This window comes from Pristis pectinata, chromosome 23 (genome assembly GCF_009764475.1).
Source record: "Pristis pectinata isolate sPriPec2 chromosome 23, sPriPec2.1.pri, whole genome shotgun sequence".
Classification (NCBI taxonomy): domain Eukaryota; kingdom Metazoa; phylum Chordata; class Chondrichthyes; order Rhinopristiformes; family Pristidae; genus Pristis; species Pristis pectinata.
The window spans coordinates 26643782-26664939 of record NC_067427.1 but is presented as its reverse complement, the minus strand read 5'-3'; the positions used below and the strand labels follow the sequence as shown (position 1 = coordinate 26664939).

At 39.4% G+C, this 21158-nt stretch overlaps 1 protein-coding gene across 2 annotated transcripts in view; it reads left to right on the top strand.

Moving 5' to 3' along the window:
• abca2 (ATP-binding cassette, sub-family A (ABC1), member 2) overlaps positions 1-21158 on the top strand; it is a 417188-nt gene that overhangs the window by 245223 nt on the left and 150807 nt on the right. For both annotated transcript variants that reach the window (XM_052036764.1, XM_052036762.1), the window contains exon 10: positions 3341-3500. In XM_052036764.1, the coding sequence (XP_051892724.1) occupies positions 3341-3500 (160 nt within the window). The remainder of the gene's footprint in view (positions 1-3340; positions 3501-21158) is intronic.

Sequence of the window (21158 nt, the reverse complement as noted above, 5' to 3'; positions counted from 1 at the left end):
CGAACAGTCCATATAAAAACACTTACAATCAAGTACGTGACTTGATATTTAGGACCAGAGTAATCCAAAGTAGAAAAATAGTCCATTAGATCACAATGGCACTGAATCTCCACTTGATTCCGTAGAATAATTAGAAACCAGCTTCAAATGGTTCACTGGTTCACTTGATCAGCCATACCTCATTTGAAATTGCAGGCAAACCTCTCAAACTGCAGCTCATTTACACATAAATCTGTACAATTCCACACCTAAATCATACTTTGTCAACCTTGTGTGGGTTTCAAATGTTTCTACAGAACCTCTGTGAAAGACGTGACATTGAAAGTCTGCGACGATCTGCTTCTGCTAACAGAAACCTTTCAATATCTATGGAGGGAAGTGGACGGTTGATGCTTCGGGTTGAGACTCTTCATCTGGACCGTGCAGATGAAGGGTCTCTACCTGAAACGTCGACTGTCCACTTCCCTCCACAGATGCTGCCTGACCTGCTGAGTTCCGCTAGCATTTTGGGTGTTGCTCAGGATCCCAACACCTGCAGCCTCTTGCGTCTCAGTGACTTTTCAATGTCAGACGTTTCTCAAACAGCATGAAGCACAGGCTGCCCTTCTGAAGGGTGATATCACTCGGTACTATTGTCAGATTTCTCAGTAAACACAGCCTGTGCAGATAGTCACCATTAAGAGCCTTTAAATTATCTGCGTGAGTCCACTATTAGTATATCATCAAGCTGAAAGGGAGACAATAGCAGGCTGCTGCTGGCAGCACTTGACCTCATGACATAGTGCACTAGATTGCCAGATTACTCTCATACGCACAGGCTCATTGATATCTCCTCTGGATGATCTCATGAAGCTTGTCTGAGGTAAAACAGCATCAGACAAGAATGGGACTTTATACCCTTGCAGCACATAACATCGAGGTAAAACTTGCATCTATTTACCTCAGTGTTCTTGTGCTTTGCATTGTGCTGTACAAAAAGACCAAACGCAGTTGACTGACTTGGTTAAGAATGAGGAATTAAAGAATACAAAGCACTATCAGAATCTAGCCTGTTCATATTTTTTTTAAATAAATACTGAAAGCAAGATATGGCAGATGCTGGAAAATTGAAATAAAAACCTCCTCATTCCCTTCCTATTTCCATTCGCCCTGTGGTCACCTTCACTGGTTTCAGTGGAATTTGGGGGAGGCTCAACCACATAATCACTACTGCTGCCTGCCAAAGGCTGTGCAGTGCACTGAAGGCAGTGATTATAAGTTATAAGATAAGATATTTTTATTAGTGACATGTACATCAAATACATCTTTTGCGTAGAGTGTTCTGGGGGCAGCCCGCAAGTGTCGCCACGCTTCTGGTGCCAACATAGCATGCCCACAACTTTCTAACCCGTACGTCTTTGGAATGTAGGAGGAAACCAGAGCACCTGGAGGAAACCCACACAGAGAACATACAAACTCCTTACAGACAGCGGCCGGAATTGAATCCGGGTCGCTGGCATTGTAATAGCGTTGCGCTAAATGCTACACTACAATGCCTGCCCGTCTGACATCTGCCTTCACTGAGAGAATTCACAAATTTTTCAGGGTCCAAATTTTCCAGGCTTGTCAAGGGGTGTTGGGCTGTGGGAGCAGATTGGTGAAAGACTTTTGTGGATGTCTAGTGTTAGGCCCATTCTCTTGTATGCTGCAATGAAAGAGTCAGCGATGACTTGGAAATTGGCCTCCGAACACGTGCAAGAATCATCTCCCTACTGCAGCTCGACAATGGAGATTGAAATGATTTTGGTTTTGAGATGGAGATTACAGAGGTTAGTCCTTTAGATTAGCTTTAGTCCAGCGGGAAGCTTGTTGAATGCGAGATGCAATTTTGAAGTGGGATAGGTTGAAGTAAGGGATCCTTGACCACAGTCTGCATTGAGAGTAAGTCTGTGGTATACCCGTTGATTAGAATCACGTCACCATGAAGTAAGTGCAGAGTTTCTGAGGACAGCTAAGTTTGAGGATTCTCCACAGTCACACTGAGCTGGCAAAGCCAAAGGTATCTGTAAGGTTGAGAAAGGCCACACGTAGTGGTTGATGCTGCTCCCTGCATTTTTTATTGGCTTTGTCATGTGGTGCAGATCATGTTCAGTGTGTCTCTTAGTTGATGGAATCCAATTTGGGGAGCAGCCCTTTGGTTACGGGGTGAATGAGGAGGGCCCTTGCAAACAGCAATGAGACCCCTCTGTAGTTACCACAATTGGATTTGTCATGTTGCTTACAGGTGTTCATGACGCGGGTCCCCCGGCATGTTCTCCTCCTCCTCTCCCAGAGATGACAGTGAAGAGGCTGTGATGGACCTATTTGTTGGACGTAATATATTACTCCTAGTTTGCATGTATGAATCTACCAAGTAATGGAAATGAGCTGTAGAATCCACTTATTCTGCAAATCTACTGGATACCAATTGTCCTCTAATCTTTCTGATGATCAGAGCTCTGGAATGGTTATAGACACAAACATTGGTTTGGAGCCTTGGGGAGCAATGCTGGGCAGTTTGACACACAACTGTTGGCATTTTGCCTGCATAAGTGTCCAGGTGCAAAGGACACCCACGTGAACTAAGGAATCCTGAGCCTGCTGACAGAACTGCTCCTGGCCACTATCTGAAATTGGGGCTTCATGTAGAGTCTAGCAGTGGAGTGGGAATTGCGACACCTCCCCAGTAGTTCTGCTGAAGAACCTGCCCACTGAATTTGTCCCAGGTTTGACTGGAGGAGTTGTAAGGGAGAATGGTAAGTATGAGGTAATTTTACAATGTTTGTATTAGTTGAGGTTGCTTTAATATTTTTAATGTTTGAGTGTTATTTTGTGACTTAACTTTTAATTAAAAATAGACATTTTAGTTGGTTAATTGACCTCTAAAAGTTTTTGAATATCCTGAATATCAGGGTCATTTAGGAGCATTCAAAGTCCTTGACAACTTTGACAGCCAGCAAAGCAGGGGATTGGTGTGGTTGCTTTCTGGGTGGAACCTATCCAAATGTCTGGATTACATTGTGGAAGGCTTTGCTACATGCAGTGCCTCACCATGTTGGATCAGGGTGGCTTTTGTCAGCAAGTTGACATCAGTGGATACAGAAAAGTCAAGCATGGTTGGTACGTGTACCCTGCTCATTGCTGTCAGGAAGTCTTGATTCATTCTGGTGCTTGTAAAAAAAAAAGTGCCTCTTGTGGGAATGTTTCCAGAACGCAGTACTGCAATAGTATTGCAGTCATAGTTCTTGACATGTTTTTCCTTTACTTCCTCCTAATGTGTTAGATATCACTTCATTGATTTTTTTTTCTCTTTCTGGTCCAGAACGATAGAACCTGAAGCACTAAAACAGGGAAACATGAGCTCATTAGGCTTCACCAGTAAGGAGCAACGCAATCTGGGACTGCTGGTGCACCTCATGACCACCAATCCCAAAATCCTTTATTCACCAGTTGGCACAGAGGTGGACAAAGTCATAGAAAAGGTGAGACCGCAGCGAAAATGCATATTACAACCACGAATCTCCTAGCTCTTGCCGTTACACAACGTTCAAATACTAGAGGGCTTGCATTTGAGGTAAGGGGGGGAAAGGTTAAAGGAGATATGTGGGGCAAGTCGTTTTACACAGAGGGTGGTAGGTGCCTAGAACGGGCTGCCAGGGGTAGTGGCGGAAGCAGATACAGTAGTGGCGTTCAAGAAGCTTTCAGATACATGAATATGCAGGGTATAGAGAGTTTTGGATCATTTGCAGGCAGAAGAGATTTACTTTAGTTTTGCATCATAATTGTGGATCAAAGGGCCTGTTCCTATGCTATACTATTTTATGTTCTTGTTCTGTGTTCCACCAGATGATAAAAAGAATATTGCACTTAGTTCCATGTATCAGTGTATTGTGTCCCAGCAATAATAGTAATTGTCATTGTAATAGTAATAGTAAAATAAAAATAATAGTAATTTGAATCATCATATCCTATAAGCTGGCAGCAGATTATAGGAAGGAGATGAGGCCATTTGATCTGTACTAATGATTGTGATGATCAGGACATTGCTTCGTGTCCTGATGAAGAAAAATGGGGAAGGCTCATTCTACCTTTTGCTAAATGAACTAATAGTAAAGCCAAGAAGTCCAAGAGTTTCGATAGATTGCTCTCTGCTGTTGAAGAAATCATCCTGGAACTGTCTTAGAAATAAGTGGATCCCACTATGAGATAGGGGCTTTACGATTTTTTTTCCTGAATTATAGGAGTTAGGATTTAACACGTTAAATAACTTTTCAGAGTTTTGAGCACATATCCACACAGAGGGTGGTAGCACTATTGGATGAAATCAGAGGCCAAGTTCTGTGAGGTAAATGTAAGATGTCTCATGGCACTACTTCAAGAAGAGCAGGGGATTTTTTTTTCCTGGGTTCCTAACCCATATTTGTAGCTCAATCAATCAATCAATCAAATCGATCAACCAAAAAAGAAATGCATTACCTGGCAGTTATTCTGTTCCCTTGTTGGAACTTTGATGTGTGCAAATTGGCTGCTGGATTTCCAAAATAACACATGTGGCTGCACTTCAGAAGTGTTTTATTGCTTGTAAAGTGCTTTGGGATGTCTAGAGATCCTGAACGGAGCTACACAAATGGAAGTCTTCCTTGAGCTTGAGCCAAATGAACTGCTGTGCACTCCCTCTCGCTTTGAGCATTGCTGTTTGCGAATGTTTGATGGACATAGCTGAGTTTAATTGATTCAAGCAGTAGGCTAACCAAACAGGGTCACTTGAGAGTCCAACTTGGCATTTGACCCTGCTCTTTGAGAAAGTGGAAAGGATCCCTGTTCCACTGAGGGGAGATGGCGAGTGACATATGTTGGTAAATAGATTATTCTGGCAAATGCAGTGTATATGGGAACTCTTACAAATGATTGGGGGAGGTGGGAGGAGGGAAATTGATGCTTAGTTAGTGTTTTAGCACATCAGTTAAAATATTTGTTAAAAAATTATTTTTAAAGTAGCAAAGTAAAAGCTATTAGCCATAAATGGTGACAGTTATATTGATTTAAGCTTTGTGAGCGCAGAAGCCAAATGTAGTATGAGCAAAATGAGATAGAAAGGCCATTGTTGCAAAAAAAAATCAATATCACATTTGATTTGTTCATTTTGTAATTATTGAAGGGTAGTAAACAATATTTATCACATATCCTGTGGGAGCATTATGCTTGAGAAGTGCTAACCAAAAATAATCGGTATATAGAGAACTGGATAATGTGAACCGGATTAGATTACACCATGGAACAGAAAACCAGTTTAGTTTCAAGAATCACATTTAAATGAATCCCAATCTGACAAAAACCTTGCTTGTTAATAAATGTTGTTGTACTTTGGGAAATGACTGTGGGTTTTTCCTCGGTATTTTTCGCTTGGACATTGGTCTGGAGTTAAATACAGAGGCCAGGCATGTGGGAGAGAGGGAGCTTATGTTTGCTTCCCAACCATGTAATTTCATGGAAGAGAAACTTATGGCCAATTTGGGAAAAAAATATCTGTGCTGTTTTACTTTGATATCCAGGACTAACAGATAAATTCTAAGGGAATGTTGCCTTGGCAACACAGCCACCAGAATCCATCCACTGTCTATAGGCTCCCACATTGACCCTGCTCAGTGAATGATTGACCTTCTATTACACCTGCTTGTATTCCTCAGTAATGAATTCCACGAGGTTTTTTTTTGTTCATTGTCTCATAATCTAGACTTATGAAGATTATAGTTCTTTGCTTACCTTCCAAGTGTTTATGACCATGTCTGGGAGTTTCAGCAGCTTAGTCAATTGAGGTAGGTTCATAGCTGAGCCTGGTCTTGTTTTCTGCTGATGGTCACATGGATACCTTCCCAGCCGGAGGCAGTGGATAACAATCAGAGACACTATGTAATCTTCTGGCTCGAGGTAAAACATCCTATCAACTAATCCAATGCAGCACTACTTTGATTCTTCCACCATGACTGGTCCATTTCATTTGAGTGTTGTCACAGAATGGTTTTCTATTATGTTTTTCCCCTCATGTCTAAGTAGAAAGCTCAGGAAATGATGATTTGAAGTTGTGAAAAAAAATGGAAATCAGATTCTGTTCCTGATTATGACTGGGCAGAGGCTGAAGTCTGGAGACCAGGTCAAAGAAATTTGCATTTGTATTCCCTTCCTGATATTGGACTTCATTGACTCCAGTAGAACCAATTATTCGGAATGAAGCACAATGAACAGCTGACACTAAGGCACCCGTTCAGCAATTGAAGCCAAAGGCAAATTTTGTGGGAATCTTTTTATTCCCAAAGAAAAATAGAGAGCAACTCCAACAGAAGTTTTTACTTTTGAAATTTTCATTCCAAAAGGCTGTCTGTTAATCTCCTTCACCATTCCAAGTCCCCATAACCAGACATCCTATTAATGGCATGCTGTGACAGAATGTTCAAAATCTATAAAGCTTTCTGAATATCATTAGCTAATACATTGAAGTAAATGTTACTGGCTTCGTGGTGGCATGGGGAAAATGCAAGGATTCAGTTGGTGCACATTTACCTTTGGAAACCCTCCCAAGAACTCAGTTTCCATGTATAAGCCACAGTAATACTGGTGGCTTACCTATTTTGTATGGGAAATGACTGTCCAGACTAATCTTGACAAAAGATTGTTCAAAGCAAGATTAGGCCATTCAACCCTTCCATATGGAACCATCTGGTGTCCTTGTATAATATTAATTCACGAACCTGTAGGGCACATTGTTTCTGAATAATGAACAATAATGGGTGGCTCATTTAAGATGAAGAATTTCTCCTCTGGGAGGGCCATAACCCTCTATCCCTTGGAGCTGTCGAGGTGGAGTCATTGAACATATTCAAGATGGAGACTGACAAATATTTGAACGCAAGGGAGTCAGAGGGTATGTGAAGAGAACACAAAAACCAGTGTTGAGGCTAAGATTGAATCAGCCATGATCTTATATAAAGACTGAGCAGGCTTAAGCTGCCAATTGGCCTATTCCTGATTCTGTTTTTCCTGCTCCTATATTTGCTGATCCTCCACACACTAATTCCCTTTCTCTCTCCAGCAGGAGGTGGAGAAATCAATCAGTAGTGTATATAACCACCAATTTTAGTTCTCAAGGGACATTAATGCAGTTGTATTTTGAGGATGGCATTTTTTGCTGTGTGTGTGTGAGAGAGAGAGAGAGAGAGCAAGTTAGTTTTAGGGTTGGGGGAGGTCATGTGTTTGTTAGACTGTCAAAACATTTTCCAGTGAGGCATTGAAAAACATTCATAAATAGAATCCCTTGACATGGATCCTAATGGAAGCCTAGCTTTATTTCTGAAACCAGAATTAGTGCCACTCATTTGAAGCAAGGAAAGGAACTTCCATGTTCATGGTGCCTTTCAAGACCCAAGGATATCACAGAGTTCATTGTAGGAAAAGAAGTAGATTTGAAGCACAGTTTAATGCAAGAATCACATTTTTACATTTGGGGTTGGGGAGTTTGCATTGAGTGTCATCTGGAGCTGGAACTCCTCCGAGACAGCCATTTCAGGACCTTGAATCCAGGAGGATCCACCAGTCCCCATAATTCTTACTTACACTGGTCTATTTTGTTTCTTTTTGAATTACTGTTAAGTATTTATAACATTCAACTGAGGGGAATTCAAATTTACAGACAGCTCCTTAATATTTGCTGGTGGCGGATATTATTTTATGAAGACTGAAATTGAATGTGGGGAAAGTCATTATAACTGCTATCCTGGGGGAATGGTTTTACTAATAAAATAAAGACTTTCAAATTACATACTTGCCAGTGACTTTGATTGAGAGAAGGAGCAGCTCTTAATCTCTGAGCAATGTAGGGTTCAACCATTTCGTATTCAAAGAGAAAAGTGGAATAAATAATTATAATTAGCCTCTGAGAGGCTGAAAGTACTTGAATCACCAGCTTTGAGATTTGCATTTTTTTAAAAAAAAGCTAATGGAAAGAAAACACTTGGACTGAATATAGGAATATTTAGCTCTTATTTATGCTTCCCCAGTGTTATCAGTGCAAGTGGATGCACTTGATGTGAGTGGAAGTGGGTGAAAATTAGGGGAAAGTGAACCAGGTGTTTCCGCACATGTCAATGTTGGTTCCGTTAAAATTCCAGAAAAAGTCCCGCGTTGAAAACTTGAGAATAAAAAAAAAGCCCGGAACATGAGTTGTGGATGCTTAACTCATTGTTGATCGAGCAACTGATGGTGGTGTTTTAGTCACATCACCCATTCTATGTATGTCCATTTCTGTCTCTTTCTCTATTTGGCCTTCTCTCTGTTCCTGTTATGGACTCGGTGAATGTCCCTTTAAGATAGAGCATAGTGGTGTGTGTGTGTGTGTGGGGCGTGCTTATGTCAACAGAAGATAAAGGACGTAATGACGTTGTTGAAGAAGTCAGTCGAAGTCAAAGAGAGGGAGAGAGACACCAGCCTGCTAGTTTCTCTGTCGATGGATGAGAAACAATAACTGTGTCTGTCACTACAATCCATGTATGGAAATTGGGAGTAATCCAGTGGAGTTCACTTTGTTGTTGACCTGTAGAGGGAAACAGGTATTTGTGTGGACGACCACGATTCGGATGCTTTTCGGGGTGAGGAAGTCACTACCGAGTAAACACTGAGGTGTTGTTTGGGTTCCATCGTGGAACATGTGGATTTCATAATTACTGTCTCTATGTTCTCTACATCTACGTCTTACCTTCAGACAACGGTGGTTGTTGAAGAAGCCTTTGCTCATGTTTCACCTTACGGCTTGCTGAACTGAACTTTAAGAACCATTCCTGGACTTGGAGTTTGGGACTTTGCCACACACACACTATGAGTTTAGTTTTTGGGGTTAATGTTCAAGGTTTAATATTGTTACTTATAACATTCTAACATTTTTACTTTTATTTTTCTTATTATCATAAGTAGTTATTAATAAAGTAGTTTTTAACACTGAATCACGACTCAGTGTGTTTCTTTTGTTGCTGGTTTGTAACAGTTCCTCTGTCTCTGTCTCTCTCTCACCTTATTTCATTTTATCTCTCACATTTTTGCTCTCTATTTTGGCTTTTCCTTCTTTCCCATCTCTCTCTTCTGCCCTCAAAAAGCTGTGCTAATGCCTAGATTTCTTTTAAGCTACTGTGAAGTGTTTGGCTGGTGAAGTGCAATTAACAATCATATTGTTAGAAGCTGTAGAGGGTACTGTTTTTGGGTGTACTACAATCTGCCATCTAAGAAAAATCCTTGGCATTATAGATGCACATAATTGAAGTTTGCCTAATCAAGCTTTTTAGTAGCTTATAAAGATTGACAGCAGCACAGTCAGGAAAGGAACAGAAGCAATGCAACACAGTGGACTTCTTTAAAAATTAAATGATCTAAGTAATTTTAAATGATTTTCACACCTTCAATTATCAAATTGTATTTTTAATAGAGGACTCAGGAATGTAAATTCATTTTGAAATGTCTTCACAAAATGCTGGAACACACTTTTGGCTTTAGAGTTTTATTTACTTCTAACATGCTGATGTCTTTTATCGTTACCTTGAGTGTTCATCAAAACTTGTGACTTGTTAGTTAAGAATTTTTATACAGACTGGGCTGTAAAAGGTGCAGGATTTGGGTCTGTGATTTCCACTCTGTGGTAGGTTTTACAGCACAGCCCACCTGAAATTAGCATAATTGTCTCAAAAGATTGTGTACAGCTCAGTGTAAATAAAGTTTCCATGATTTTTAGTAACTGGAGCTTGAAGTGTGTCTTGCCTATAAAATTGGCAATGGAATCAGGATGAATTAATGACCACTAGGAGTTTCCACTAATTGTGTTTATTCTGGGGGTTTTGCAGATGCTTTAAGATGTTTAGCTGGATCTTTTGTCACAAGTGTATGTTTAAAAAGTCCTGAACATAATTTTTAAAACAGAGTTCTTTGCCTGAATCTAAGTGGAAACAGGCTTTGTATATAATAATCCACTTTCAGTGATTTTTTAACTCTGATTACTTACAACTGGTGGATTGACAACAGTGTGATTTTATATGATCACTTATTAAAAGAAATGAAAATCAGACTTTACCTAGTTGATGTTCTTAAATACTTTGAAAATATTCTTCAATGTATATTTCTTAATCCACTTCTACCTGTGGATTGACAACCTTGTTGGGCCACTGCTTTATAATCTCACTGGTTAATGGCAAGCATCACATTCAGCAGTCTAAATGAGTTTAAGTAAATATTGGCAGAGGGGAAGTAATCTACAAGATGTAGGCAATTTTGGATGCAATTTTCACGTAAACCACTGATAGAGCTCAAAGCAGAAATGTTGCCTATACAAAATTGATTGTGACAGTGAATCCTTCTGAGATGGAATATAACCAATCAATATTTACATATGAGCTCTGGAGCTGACATTTGGTGCCTGCAACTTCATAGAAACTAGGGAGCATCTAGAACCATGTTGCTTCTGCTCTTAACGACGCCCACCATTTGGTAATTTGATTAATGGTGTTCAACCATAAATTTATTGTATTTCTCAATGGTGTGAACTGAGTGCTTGAATTGAAGTTCCGTCTTACGTTACAATGGGTTGCCTATGCAGAATCAGAATTATTATCACTGACTTAGAAGACATAAAATTTTTAATCCTTATCAGAAGGGTATGATAGCAATAATCTATGATTTAATTATGAAAATACGCCCAGAATCACTGGACAAAATTGAGAATGAATGGGAAAGTGAACTCCAGACATCTTTACCTACAGAGACATGGAAGAAAATTCTTCATTTAGTTAATACATCTTCAATGTGTGCCAGACACTCTTTCATACAGTTTAAGGTAGTTCACAGGACCCATATGTCGAAAGATAAGCTAGCCCGTTTTTATCACCATATAAATCCTATATGTGACAGATGTAAATTGAATGTTGCTTCTTTGACACATATGTTTTGGTCCTGTCCTCTTTTGGAAAAATATTGAAAAGACATTTTTAACATTATCTCAACTGTATTGAATATTGATTTACAACCTCACCCTATCACTGCAATTTCTGGATTACCAAGTCTGGCCATTTATCTGCTTCTGCTTACTGTATGATTGCCTTTGTTACATTAATGGCCAAACGATCCATTTTGCTTAAATGGAAGGATCCAATACCCCCTACTACTTTTCAATTGTTCTCTCAAACTGTATCATGTTTAAAATTGGAAAAAATTAGGAGTGGTACTGTTGATCCTTCGCTTAAATTTGAAGATATTTGGAGTCCATTTATTCAATATTTTCACATGATATAGATCCCCTTTCAATAATTTTCTAATTTAAAGGAACAGAGTTGATGACATAATATTGCTCTGTTTTTACTGAGAAATTTCAGTCCAGTCTTTTTTTTGTTCTTTTTTGAAATTTTTCTGTTTGGTTTGATGTATTGTTTATAATTTTTCTTATTGATTTGGGGATTTTTTTTCTTTCTTTTAAATATATCTATCTATCTGTCTGTCTGTCTATCTGTCTATCTATAGATATAAATAAAATAAATCTTTTTCTTTCTTTTATATTATATTCATTTACTAAGAGGTTGTGGGATCTACAGATTTTTTTTCATATTTTATTGTTCTTTATGATTATCCATGCCATGATTGTTCTCCTGATCTCTTTGTATTACATGTACAAACATTGATGTTGTATATTAATCCGTATTCATTTGAAAACTAATAAAAAGATTGAAAAAGAAAAGAGGACATAAAATTTGTTGCTTTCCGGCAGCGGTACAGTGCAAAGACATAAATTACTATAAGTAACAAAAATAAGTAAGTAGTGCAAAAAAAGGGAATAGTGAGGCTCTACTCATTCTGAGGATGAACTAATAATGTAGGGATAGGTGCACTTGGCATTTTCAACAAAGGTTTCCCTCATCTGTGAGCACAACTATGGGTGGCACAGTGGTGCAGCTGGGAGATGCGCTGCCTCACAGCACCAGAGACCCAGGTTCAATCCTGACTTCTGGCACTGCCTGTGCGGAGGTTGCGCATTGTCCCCGTGACTGCGTGGATTTCCTCTGGGTGCTGTGGTTCCCACACCCCAAAAATATGAGAGTTGGTAGATTAATTGGCCACTGTAAGATCCCCCTGGGTGAAAGGGAGAATCTGGGGAAGGAATATTGGGAGAATATCATAAGTTAGAGTAGGATTAGTGTGGAAAAAGTGGGTGCTTGATTGCCAGCACGGACTCAATGGGCAGCAGAGCCTGTTTCTGCATTGTATCTCTCTATGACTCTATAATTCTGTAACTGGGTACAGGAAATATTTTGGGATAAGACCACTGTTTAGGATGGCTCCTATTAACATCTCCTTGTTTTCAATATTGCGTAGCCATATGGTACAAATTGTTGCAGGTTTCTAAACACTTCTGGATTATTATTCCAGCTATAAACGAGGAGTTGAACAAACTTAAGAAAATGAGGCTGTAACTAGGAAATAACTACTGCAAAACTTTTAGAAGCTTATCAGATGCCAGCAAAAAGTAACACACTCCCTAATTATTCCATGTAGAAAAAAACATTTTACAAGCAAGTGCAATGAAAGAGAAGCATATTTATTCGCTAAGATGTCTTCTGTTGCCTCAATCCTTTCTTGTTACAGTCTGTGCAGGATTGGAACCTTAAGTTAACTCAAACTAAATGGATTGTTCAGGCTAATGTACATATCAGGGCAGAGAGGAAGTGTAATTTTGGGAAACCTTGATATATCACTGTTTATTACTGCCACTGTTCTTGGATGAAGAAATCTCTTGCAATGCATCGGAAGTGTTTTGGAACAGGAATGGAGGAAATTGTTTTAATCTAAATCTATAGACTTTTTTAAATTGGCAAGTTACTCAAGTTTGAGAAACATGTCTTTAATTTCTCTTGTTTCAGTCTGCCTTTAAAACTCTCCGAAAGTTTCTTTGGTTAACTTGCTTCAAATGGCATTTATTCAGGGACTGTCAGACATCTTGGCGATCCATAAATCCCGTGCCACATGAGTAGCAAATCACCATTTAAAATTAATTCCAAATGTAAATTTATATGCAATATTTCACTGAATATTGGCGAGGGAGAAATAAAGTTTTAATGGTTTCTCTGTCCTAAGGAGCTGTAGTTAAATATATAATTACTTCATTTTATCTTGCCATAATTCACTTGTTAATTGTTCATTAACTTTGTCCAGTAATGCATAAACTATCCACAGATTTATTCTTCTATCTTGCGAAGTCAAGAAAATAATACAGTAACACTTATTAAGTGAGTTGAAATTTTTTTCTGTTTGGCACTAGATAACTCCATAGTTGCCTATATTTCGGAGCAGGTAAGGTACACTGTAGTTTAGAGGGAGAAAATCCACCTCTGGGAGTAGTTTGTGACTGAATTTCAGATGGAACAATGATTAAGAGAAGGAACTTGCACTTATAATATCTCCCCGCCCTCTTCCCCCCCCCACCAAATTCTTTGCAACTAACTTAATATTGTTGAAGTATAGTTACTGCTGTAATACAGAAAATACAGCAGTAATTGATACACTACAAGCTCCCATAAGTAGCAATGTGAAAGAAAGCAAATAATTTTATTTTCCAATAGAGTCACAGAGAGATACAGCACGGAAACAGGCCCTTTGGCCCACTGAATTTGTGCCAACTATCAACCACCTGTTTACACTAATCCTACATTAATCCTGCTTTTTAATCTCCCCATATTCTCTTAAATTGCTCTGAGATTCTACCACTCACTAGGGGTAATTTACAGTGTCCAATTATCCTGCTAAGACACACATCTTTGGGATAGAGTCATATGGCAGGGAAACAGGCCCTTCTGTTCAATTCATCCATGCCAACCAAGATATCCACCTAAACTAATCCCATTTTGCTTGTGTTTGACCCATATCCCTCTAAACTTCTCCTATCCATGTAGCTGTCCAAATGTCTTTTAAATGTTGTTCTTATACCCGCATCAACCGCTTCTTCTGGCAGCTCATTCCATATACGGACCACCCTCTGTGTGGAAAAAGTTGCCACTCAGGTTCCTATTAAATCTCTCCCTTCTCATCTTAACCCTATGGCTTCCAGCTCTTGTTCCCCCAACCCTCAGAAAAAGACTGTGTGCATTCACCCTGTTTATGCCCATCATTAATATATAAATCACCCTTCAGTCTCCTACACTCCAAAGAATGAAATTCTAGCCTGCCCAACCTCTCTCTGTGACCCAGTCCGCCGAGTCCCAGCAACATCCTCGTAAATCTCCTCTGCACTCTTTCCAGCTTAATGGCATCTTTCCTATAGCAGGATGACCAAAACTGTACACAATATCCCAAGTGCGGACTCACCAACGTCTTGTACAATCATAACATAACATCCCAGCTTCTATTATCAATGCCCTGACTGATGAAGGACAGTGGGCTAAAAGCCGCCTTCACCACCCTGTCTACCTGTGATGCCACTTTCAGGGAACCATGTACTTGTACTGCTTGGTCCCTCTGTTCTACAACACTCCCCAGGACCCTACAGTTGACTGTGCAAGTCCTTCCCAAAATGCAACACCTCACACTTACCTGGATTAAACTCCATTTGCCATTCCTCGGCTCACTTACTCAGCTGATCAAGATCGTACTGTGATTCCTGATGATCTTCTTCACTGTCCACGATACCACCCATCTGCAAACTTACTAACAATGCCTTGTACATTCTCTTCCTTATGTGGGAGGAAACAGAGCACTCAGAGGAAACCCACGTGGTCACAGGAATAACATGCAAACTCCACAAAGAAGCACCCGAGGTCAGGATTGAACCTGGGTCTTGGGAACTGTGGACAGCAGCTCTACTTGCTGTGCCACTGTGATGTTAGCTGAGGGACAATGCTGTAATTCAAAACTGTGCCACGGCCTCTGTTTGGGCACCTGAGTGGGGACACGAGTCTTGTCTCAATTGAAAGTTCCAGTAAGGTGGGACTCCCTCAGTGCTGCTATGTGCACAGTTCTCAAGAGTGAGGCTTGAATCATTAGCTTGATACAGAAGCAGGAATGACACACTCTGTGCCTCAGCTGATCACTAACAGCAAGATCCTGAGAATTATAGATCTTACAACTTGCACTATATAATACAAAAAAAATAGTTTTATTCATGGAACATTTCTGCTTTCGTATCTGACAATGTCTGGGCACATTTGTGAAATGTGTGTAAGTGGTAATGTAACAAAAAAAATAAAAATCTACATTAGATGCCACATAATTTGAATTATATTGATAATGTGCCCCATGATGGATTTGTTCTGAAGTTTCATGTAGTCTAGTTATTAATAAATAAAAGATTGCAACTAGTGATAATAATGTTAAATGGATAGTCGTGATCTGTTGTGTGTGATTGGGATCTCTGCTGCATAGACTCTGATTGATTTGGGAAAGGATATTGAAATTCAAATGTCTTGAAAGCTTGATTTTTAGAGATGAAGTTGATGTTTGATATTGAAAGGTACCAAAGTGGCTCAAGCCCTGGAATTGCAAGTACTCAGAAGAATGCAGATATCTGCAGGTATGCATTTACCCAGAGAGTGGCTAAAGTGTGAATCATACCCACAGAGTGTGCTATTTATACAGGGCTTTCATATTGCGGAATTAATAGAGATTAAAATGTGTCCAAAAATTGCATACAGGTAACATACACACTTCTACTTGGCTGTAGTGGATGAAGGCAGTGTAAAGGTGCATTTTATCCATGGCGGAAGCAGCCATTTGGCTTTTTGTGTATGGAGGTCAGGAGCATAATGCTAAGGTAGCCAGTGTGACACTGGTGTGACATTGGTGTGCCTTTGGTACCAGGTGTGACACTGGTGTGCTTTGGTACCGGGTGTGCCACTGGTGTGCTTTGGTACCAGGTGTGACATTGGTACCAGGTGTGGCACTGGTGTGCCTTTGGTACCGGGTGTGACATTGGTACTGGGTGTGACCCTGGTGTGCCTTCGGTAACCAGCGTGTCCTTCTCATGCTTTGCTACCCAGTGTGACATTGGTGTGCCTTGTCTCAAACATGGCTACATTTAGGGAAGTCAGCTATAAAGATGGCCTCAGACTATCTAGCTGAATGCAGGCAATTCAAAATGGGTCCAGAAAGATTTCAGGTCTGTCTCTGAGCAGTGGACACTAATGTCAGACTGAATGAGAGATGGCATAAGATTGTATCTCGACAGTAGGCCTTGATTCTGGGGTAGGATTGAGTAGCTTTTCTTAATTTTATTTAGCCCCAGGTTCTATCAGTTGCATCCTATCTATTAAGAACTCTAAACACCAGTAACTAATTATCCCAGTAAATTTCTATCCACGTACATTTCCTCAGAAAATGTACTACTAAGTTTGGATCAATAATTGTTACATAAATCAAGAGAAACAGTTCAGGTAGCGAACAAGTTGACAGTGGAACCTGCATCTTACGGTTGTGTAGGAGTTCTCTTGTCATTTATGCATCAGTCACTTTCTTTGAGATAAATGAATGCTGGCTGCTTTGTTTTCTTTGTGGTTTAACCTGCCTTAAAGTGTTCGGATCTTTGCTGTAATAGACGCTTAGTTTCAATTCCTCAGCAGTTTCACAACAAGCAATATATATGATATCAGATGGAAATACATCATTAGCCATTACTCAGTGTACCCATTTCATCAGTGACTATACATCATTAGTACCTTTGTTGCTCTGAATTATTTAGAGATGTCCTGATGTTGAATAAATTGGTTCATTTCTTCCTATCTCTGCCTTTTATTCCCTCTCTTCTTTCTTTGTTGCATCTTTCATTTTTCTCTTTCCTCTCCTTCCTTGATTTGTTTTGCATCAGTATTCAATGTTCAGTCTTACTTGTTTATTGTCTTTCAGCATTGACATTCCAGTTAGATATGGTTGAAGGAAATTCATTTTGTCTGACGGTGTTCATGTCACAATGCGGTTGTTTGTTTGACAGAAGGCAGCTTGCTTATTAGATGCCCCAATACAGCTGGGCAGTTTCCTGAAGTCACAGTTTGATTCCTCAAGTCCAGCTTTGCATCTTATTAGACATGCGAATGGCTTTAAATTTCATAACAATACTTTCAGTGAAAAGTTAATTGTTTAATAGGTAATCAAGACACAATGTGAGATGGAAAAATCCCTGTACCATCAATATCTTGTTATGGAGGTACTTCAAATCTTGTCAAGACTGTAAAACTACAGTAGATGATTCACTTCACGGCATTTCCCATTTACAAAATATCTATCAACATCAGATTGCACAGGACATTTCTGGAAGAAATTTTCTAATCAAAAACTTGTCGTATCAAATAATTTATTTGTTTTCTCTCCTCATTGCTGGTCCTCTCTCCCTGTAGGAATTTGTTCCTTCCTGTTCTCTGCTTGCTCGAGCCCTGGTTATCCAGCTGTGAAAACTTTGGCAGGGAGCATCAACAGGGTATTTATGTCATGATGGGAAGCTCATTACAGCTGGATCCCAGCTTTGCCCTCATCCAAAATCATGTTTAAGTATCTATTTGTGGTCACTTAAGAGCAATGTGGAGCAAAAGCTGTATTCATTGTTCCTATTCTTTATGATTTGGCTAGTCTCTGCCTTTACCTGTAGCCTAGCAAGCTAAAGATTCAATATTCCGTGATCTATGAGCTACCTCATTGCCCTCATGCTTGTGGGGAAAATCCTCCATTTTAAGTTAACCTAAACACAGGGTCTTCATGGTACATTTGAAGGAGGATTTGGTTTTCACTACTGAAGCCCATATTTTTTAGATTTCCCATACGTCACCACTCATAGTTGCTCTGATGTATTAAAGGAAATGATCTAATCTTTATTGGTTTCAAGCGATTAAATTTCCTCTGTGTTTTGATTAATGCCTGTGCTAAAATGTTGTTTATATGATACAACACACAAAACACTGGAGGAACTCAGCAGGTCAGGCGGCAATCTAAGGAGGGAAATGAACACTTGACGTTTCGGGTCCAGATGAAGCGTTACAATCTGAAATGTCGACTGTTCATTTCCCTCCATAGATGCCGCCTGACCCACTGAGTTCCTCCAATGTTTTGTGTGTTGCTCCAGGCCCAGCATCTGCAAGCTCTTGTGTCTTTATTTACATGATAGTTTATTTTGCATAAATTAAAACAGTTGCATTTAAATAACAGCAAGTTAACCTGTATTCATTACGTGGTCTGTTAAATAAAGTATGTGGTTCAGGTTACTCCGAAAGATTTCTGAAAATCTATATCGGTATTTATGTTTGTTTGATAGGCAGTAGATGTGTTCTTAAATTGCAGTAAACAAAGAAAATGTTATAACAATTCTAATGTTTTAACATTACTAGTTGGCCTTGAGTAGTCTTTTGTATGCAGAATCAAAATTAAAAACAATCCAGTCCACAAGTGAAACAGTGGATGCATAATTGGACTAGGACATGCTGATGTAGTTAAATTACTATTTTAAAATCATGCACTCTATCCTTATTAATGTTTCATTGTGAATATGCATGGCTTTCTTGAATGCTCCTTCACTTTGACTGGTCATGAGCCAGAGGTTATCTGGAATGGTGTTCTTCTTCAAGAAGGCTCTGAGAACACCCTTGAATGTCTTTTCCCCATCTCCGGGAATCTCTTCCCACAACAGAGCTCGGAATAGAGTATTTGTTTCCGGAGTTTGGTGTCAGGCATACAAACGATGTGGCCCACCCAACCCAACCACTGTTAATGTGCCATCTTTCTGATGAGGCTTCACTAAAAAAAAGTCATCAGTACCGTTTGCCATAAAACTTTGGTAACGTTTTCCATGCTTGACTATGCCAAAAGTCCCTTTGCAATACATTTTGGTGGTGTCTTGTGAGAAACTGACTGTAAAGTACAAGTGCGCCCTTGCTACCAGATGGATGTAAAACATCTCATGGCAATATTTTGAAGGAAAGCAGAAGAGTTCTTCCTGGGGACCAGGTCAATAATTATATCTCAAATAACAGCTCAGAATAGATTCTCTGTTCATTATCACCTTGGTCTTTCTGGGACCCTGCTCTACAAAAATTGGTTGTTGAGTTCCCTTCAGTACAACTGCGGCAGCTTTCAGAAGTATCGGTCAGAAGTTCTGGACCTGAAGGGTTAATTCTGTTTCTGTCTCCACAGATTCTGCATGACCAACATTTCCTCTTTTACTTCAGATTTCGATAATCTATTACTTTTCAAAAAGTTTTACTGTAGAACACTTTGGGTCATGCAAAGGCCCAAGGCTTTTCTTTAACACCAGCTTTGCTGAGTTGGGAGGTGCTTTATAAATGTTAGTTTTGTTTGATTGCATTCTTTCTTACGTGCAACCACTTGACTCCTTCCCTTTCACCCCCAACTCCCTCTCCCATTTATGGATACCATCCAGTTGGATTCTGGCAGCTAAGGACCTAAGAAGCAGGTCAGTTGCCAATGTCCATGATAGGCAGTGAATGGAACTTGTGAAACTCTGAAAGCAAATTGAAAATAAATGTACAAAACATACACAAATCAGACCACAAATTTTCCAGTTAGCAAGTTATTGTGCATAAGTTATTGCTGTTAGTCATTAATGCATGGAGGAATGTAGAAAGAGCTTATTAAGCATTTTTTGTAAGAGATTAGATCTTTAATCTGATGACGTTTCCCTTGTTTTAGATCAGGAGACTGATAAATTAATTCTTGAGTTGTAAACACCCACTAACTCCTCACCAATCTCATTTGGTTCTGGCGGAAAAATTACTCATACAGTTAGAAACCTGGAACAGAGGGATGGGAGCTTATTGTTGAGATATAGCAAAAGACATTGCAGAGGAAATTGTTAAAACTTAATAACCACATGATAGAATGCCTCATCATGGAATCTTGAAGTAAAAGATATGAAAAAATATTTAATTCAGGTGCTGGCAGTGAGCAGGTGCTAATTTTAGGTGTTGAATTAGTATTATAGTTGGTGAAAGCAGAGGATCCCAACTCTGAAATAAAGGACAATTCACCGCAAAAATATCTTCCCTCCAATTTACTGAACTTGCACAATGCCACATTGATTGTTTCCCAACATTAAGTTCAGCCCTAACCCAGATTCAAATAACACAGACAGGAAGATGATAGAACTCCTATGTTGCTATGACACCTTATAACCAATTCCTCTTGTGTTGCCACCATACTATTCTTAAACAAAAACTGGAATTGTTGAGTGCGGCAAATGTTACCTGAAATTCACACTGCAGTTGGAAATGGTACTGATGATAGGCAGGGATGCTTTGAAAGTCTGGGACAATCCCATTCAGCTTTCTTTCACTGAGACTGTAACTGCAATCAAATCTTAACCAGTCTCATTTGAAGGTGCCCAGTATGTTTCGAGACCATGTTAATCTTAAGATGAGCTAACACGAGAGCTTGAGATAAATTGGATCAAGTAATAACAAAGTAAGATGGTCTTCATTTTGAAATCATACATATTTTATCCTAATTTTGTATAATCCAAATTGTAACTTTTAGAGTGGATGATTTAATAAGCAGGAAGGTAGAACCGATTTTAAAAAACTTATGCACTAAACTTTACATAATAACTTCATTACAACATACACCAAGGGGTTGGGTGGCAACACTGACAGGCAGGTATAATTACCAGTTTATATTACATTTACAAGTATGAATAAAAATGAACAATGTTGATGATATGAAGTAAGATTTTTTTTTTACACAGAAAATCAAAATGGTGGTTTAAATACATGATGAAATCATATATGCGAAACATTTTATTCCAGTGTTCATCTTTCTCTGCCAGACTATAGATGAAGACGTTTTCCTGCATTTACAGCAATGGCTGAACCTGCACACATGCCTGCCCTGCTTATCAGCACTCCACTTCTGAACCATATTGATGTGCAGAGTCCATTGGTAACTCAAAGATGGATTGGTTACTGTGTCGGTCTCGGGCAGAGAAATGTAGAACACCTACACTTTAAATCATGCTTTTGACAGTGAACAGTGGGAGCAGCAGGGGAACTGCTATCTGTTGGAAATTGTACCATTTATCATGGAATGTCACAGCACAATAAATCTGCTGCTTTACTCATGGTGACTTATCCTGACTGTAT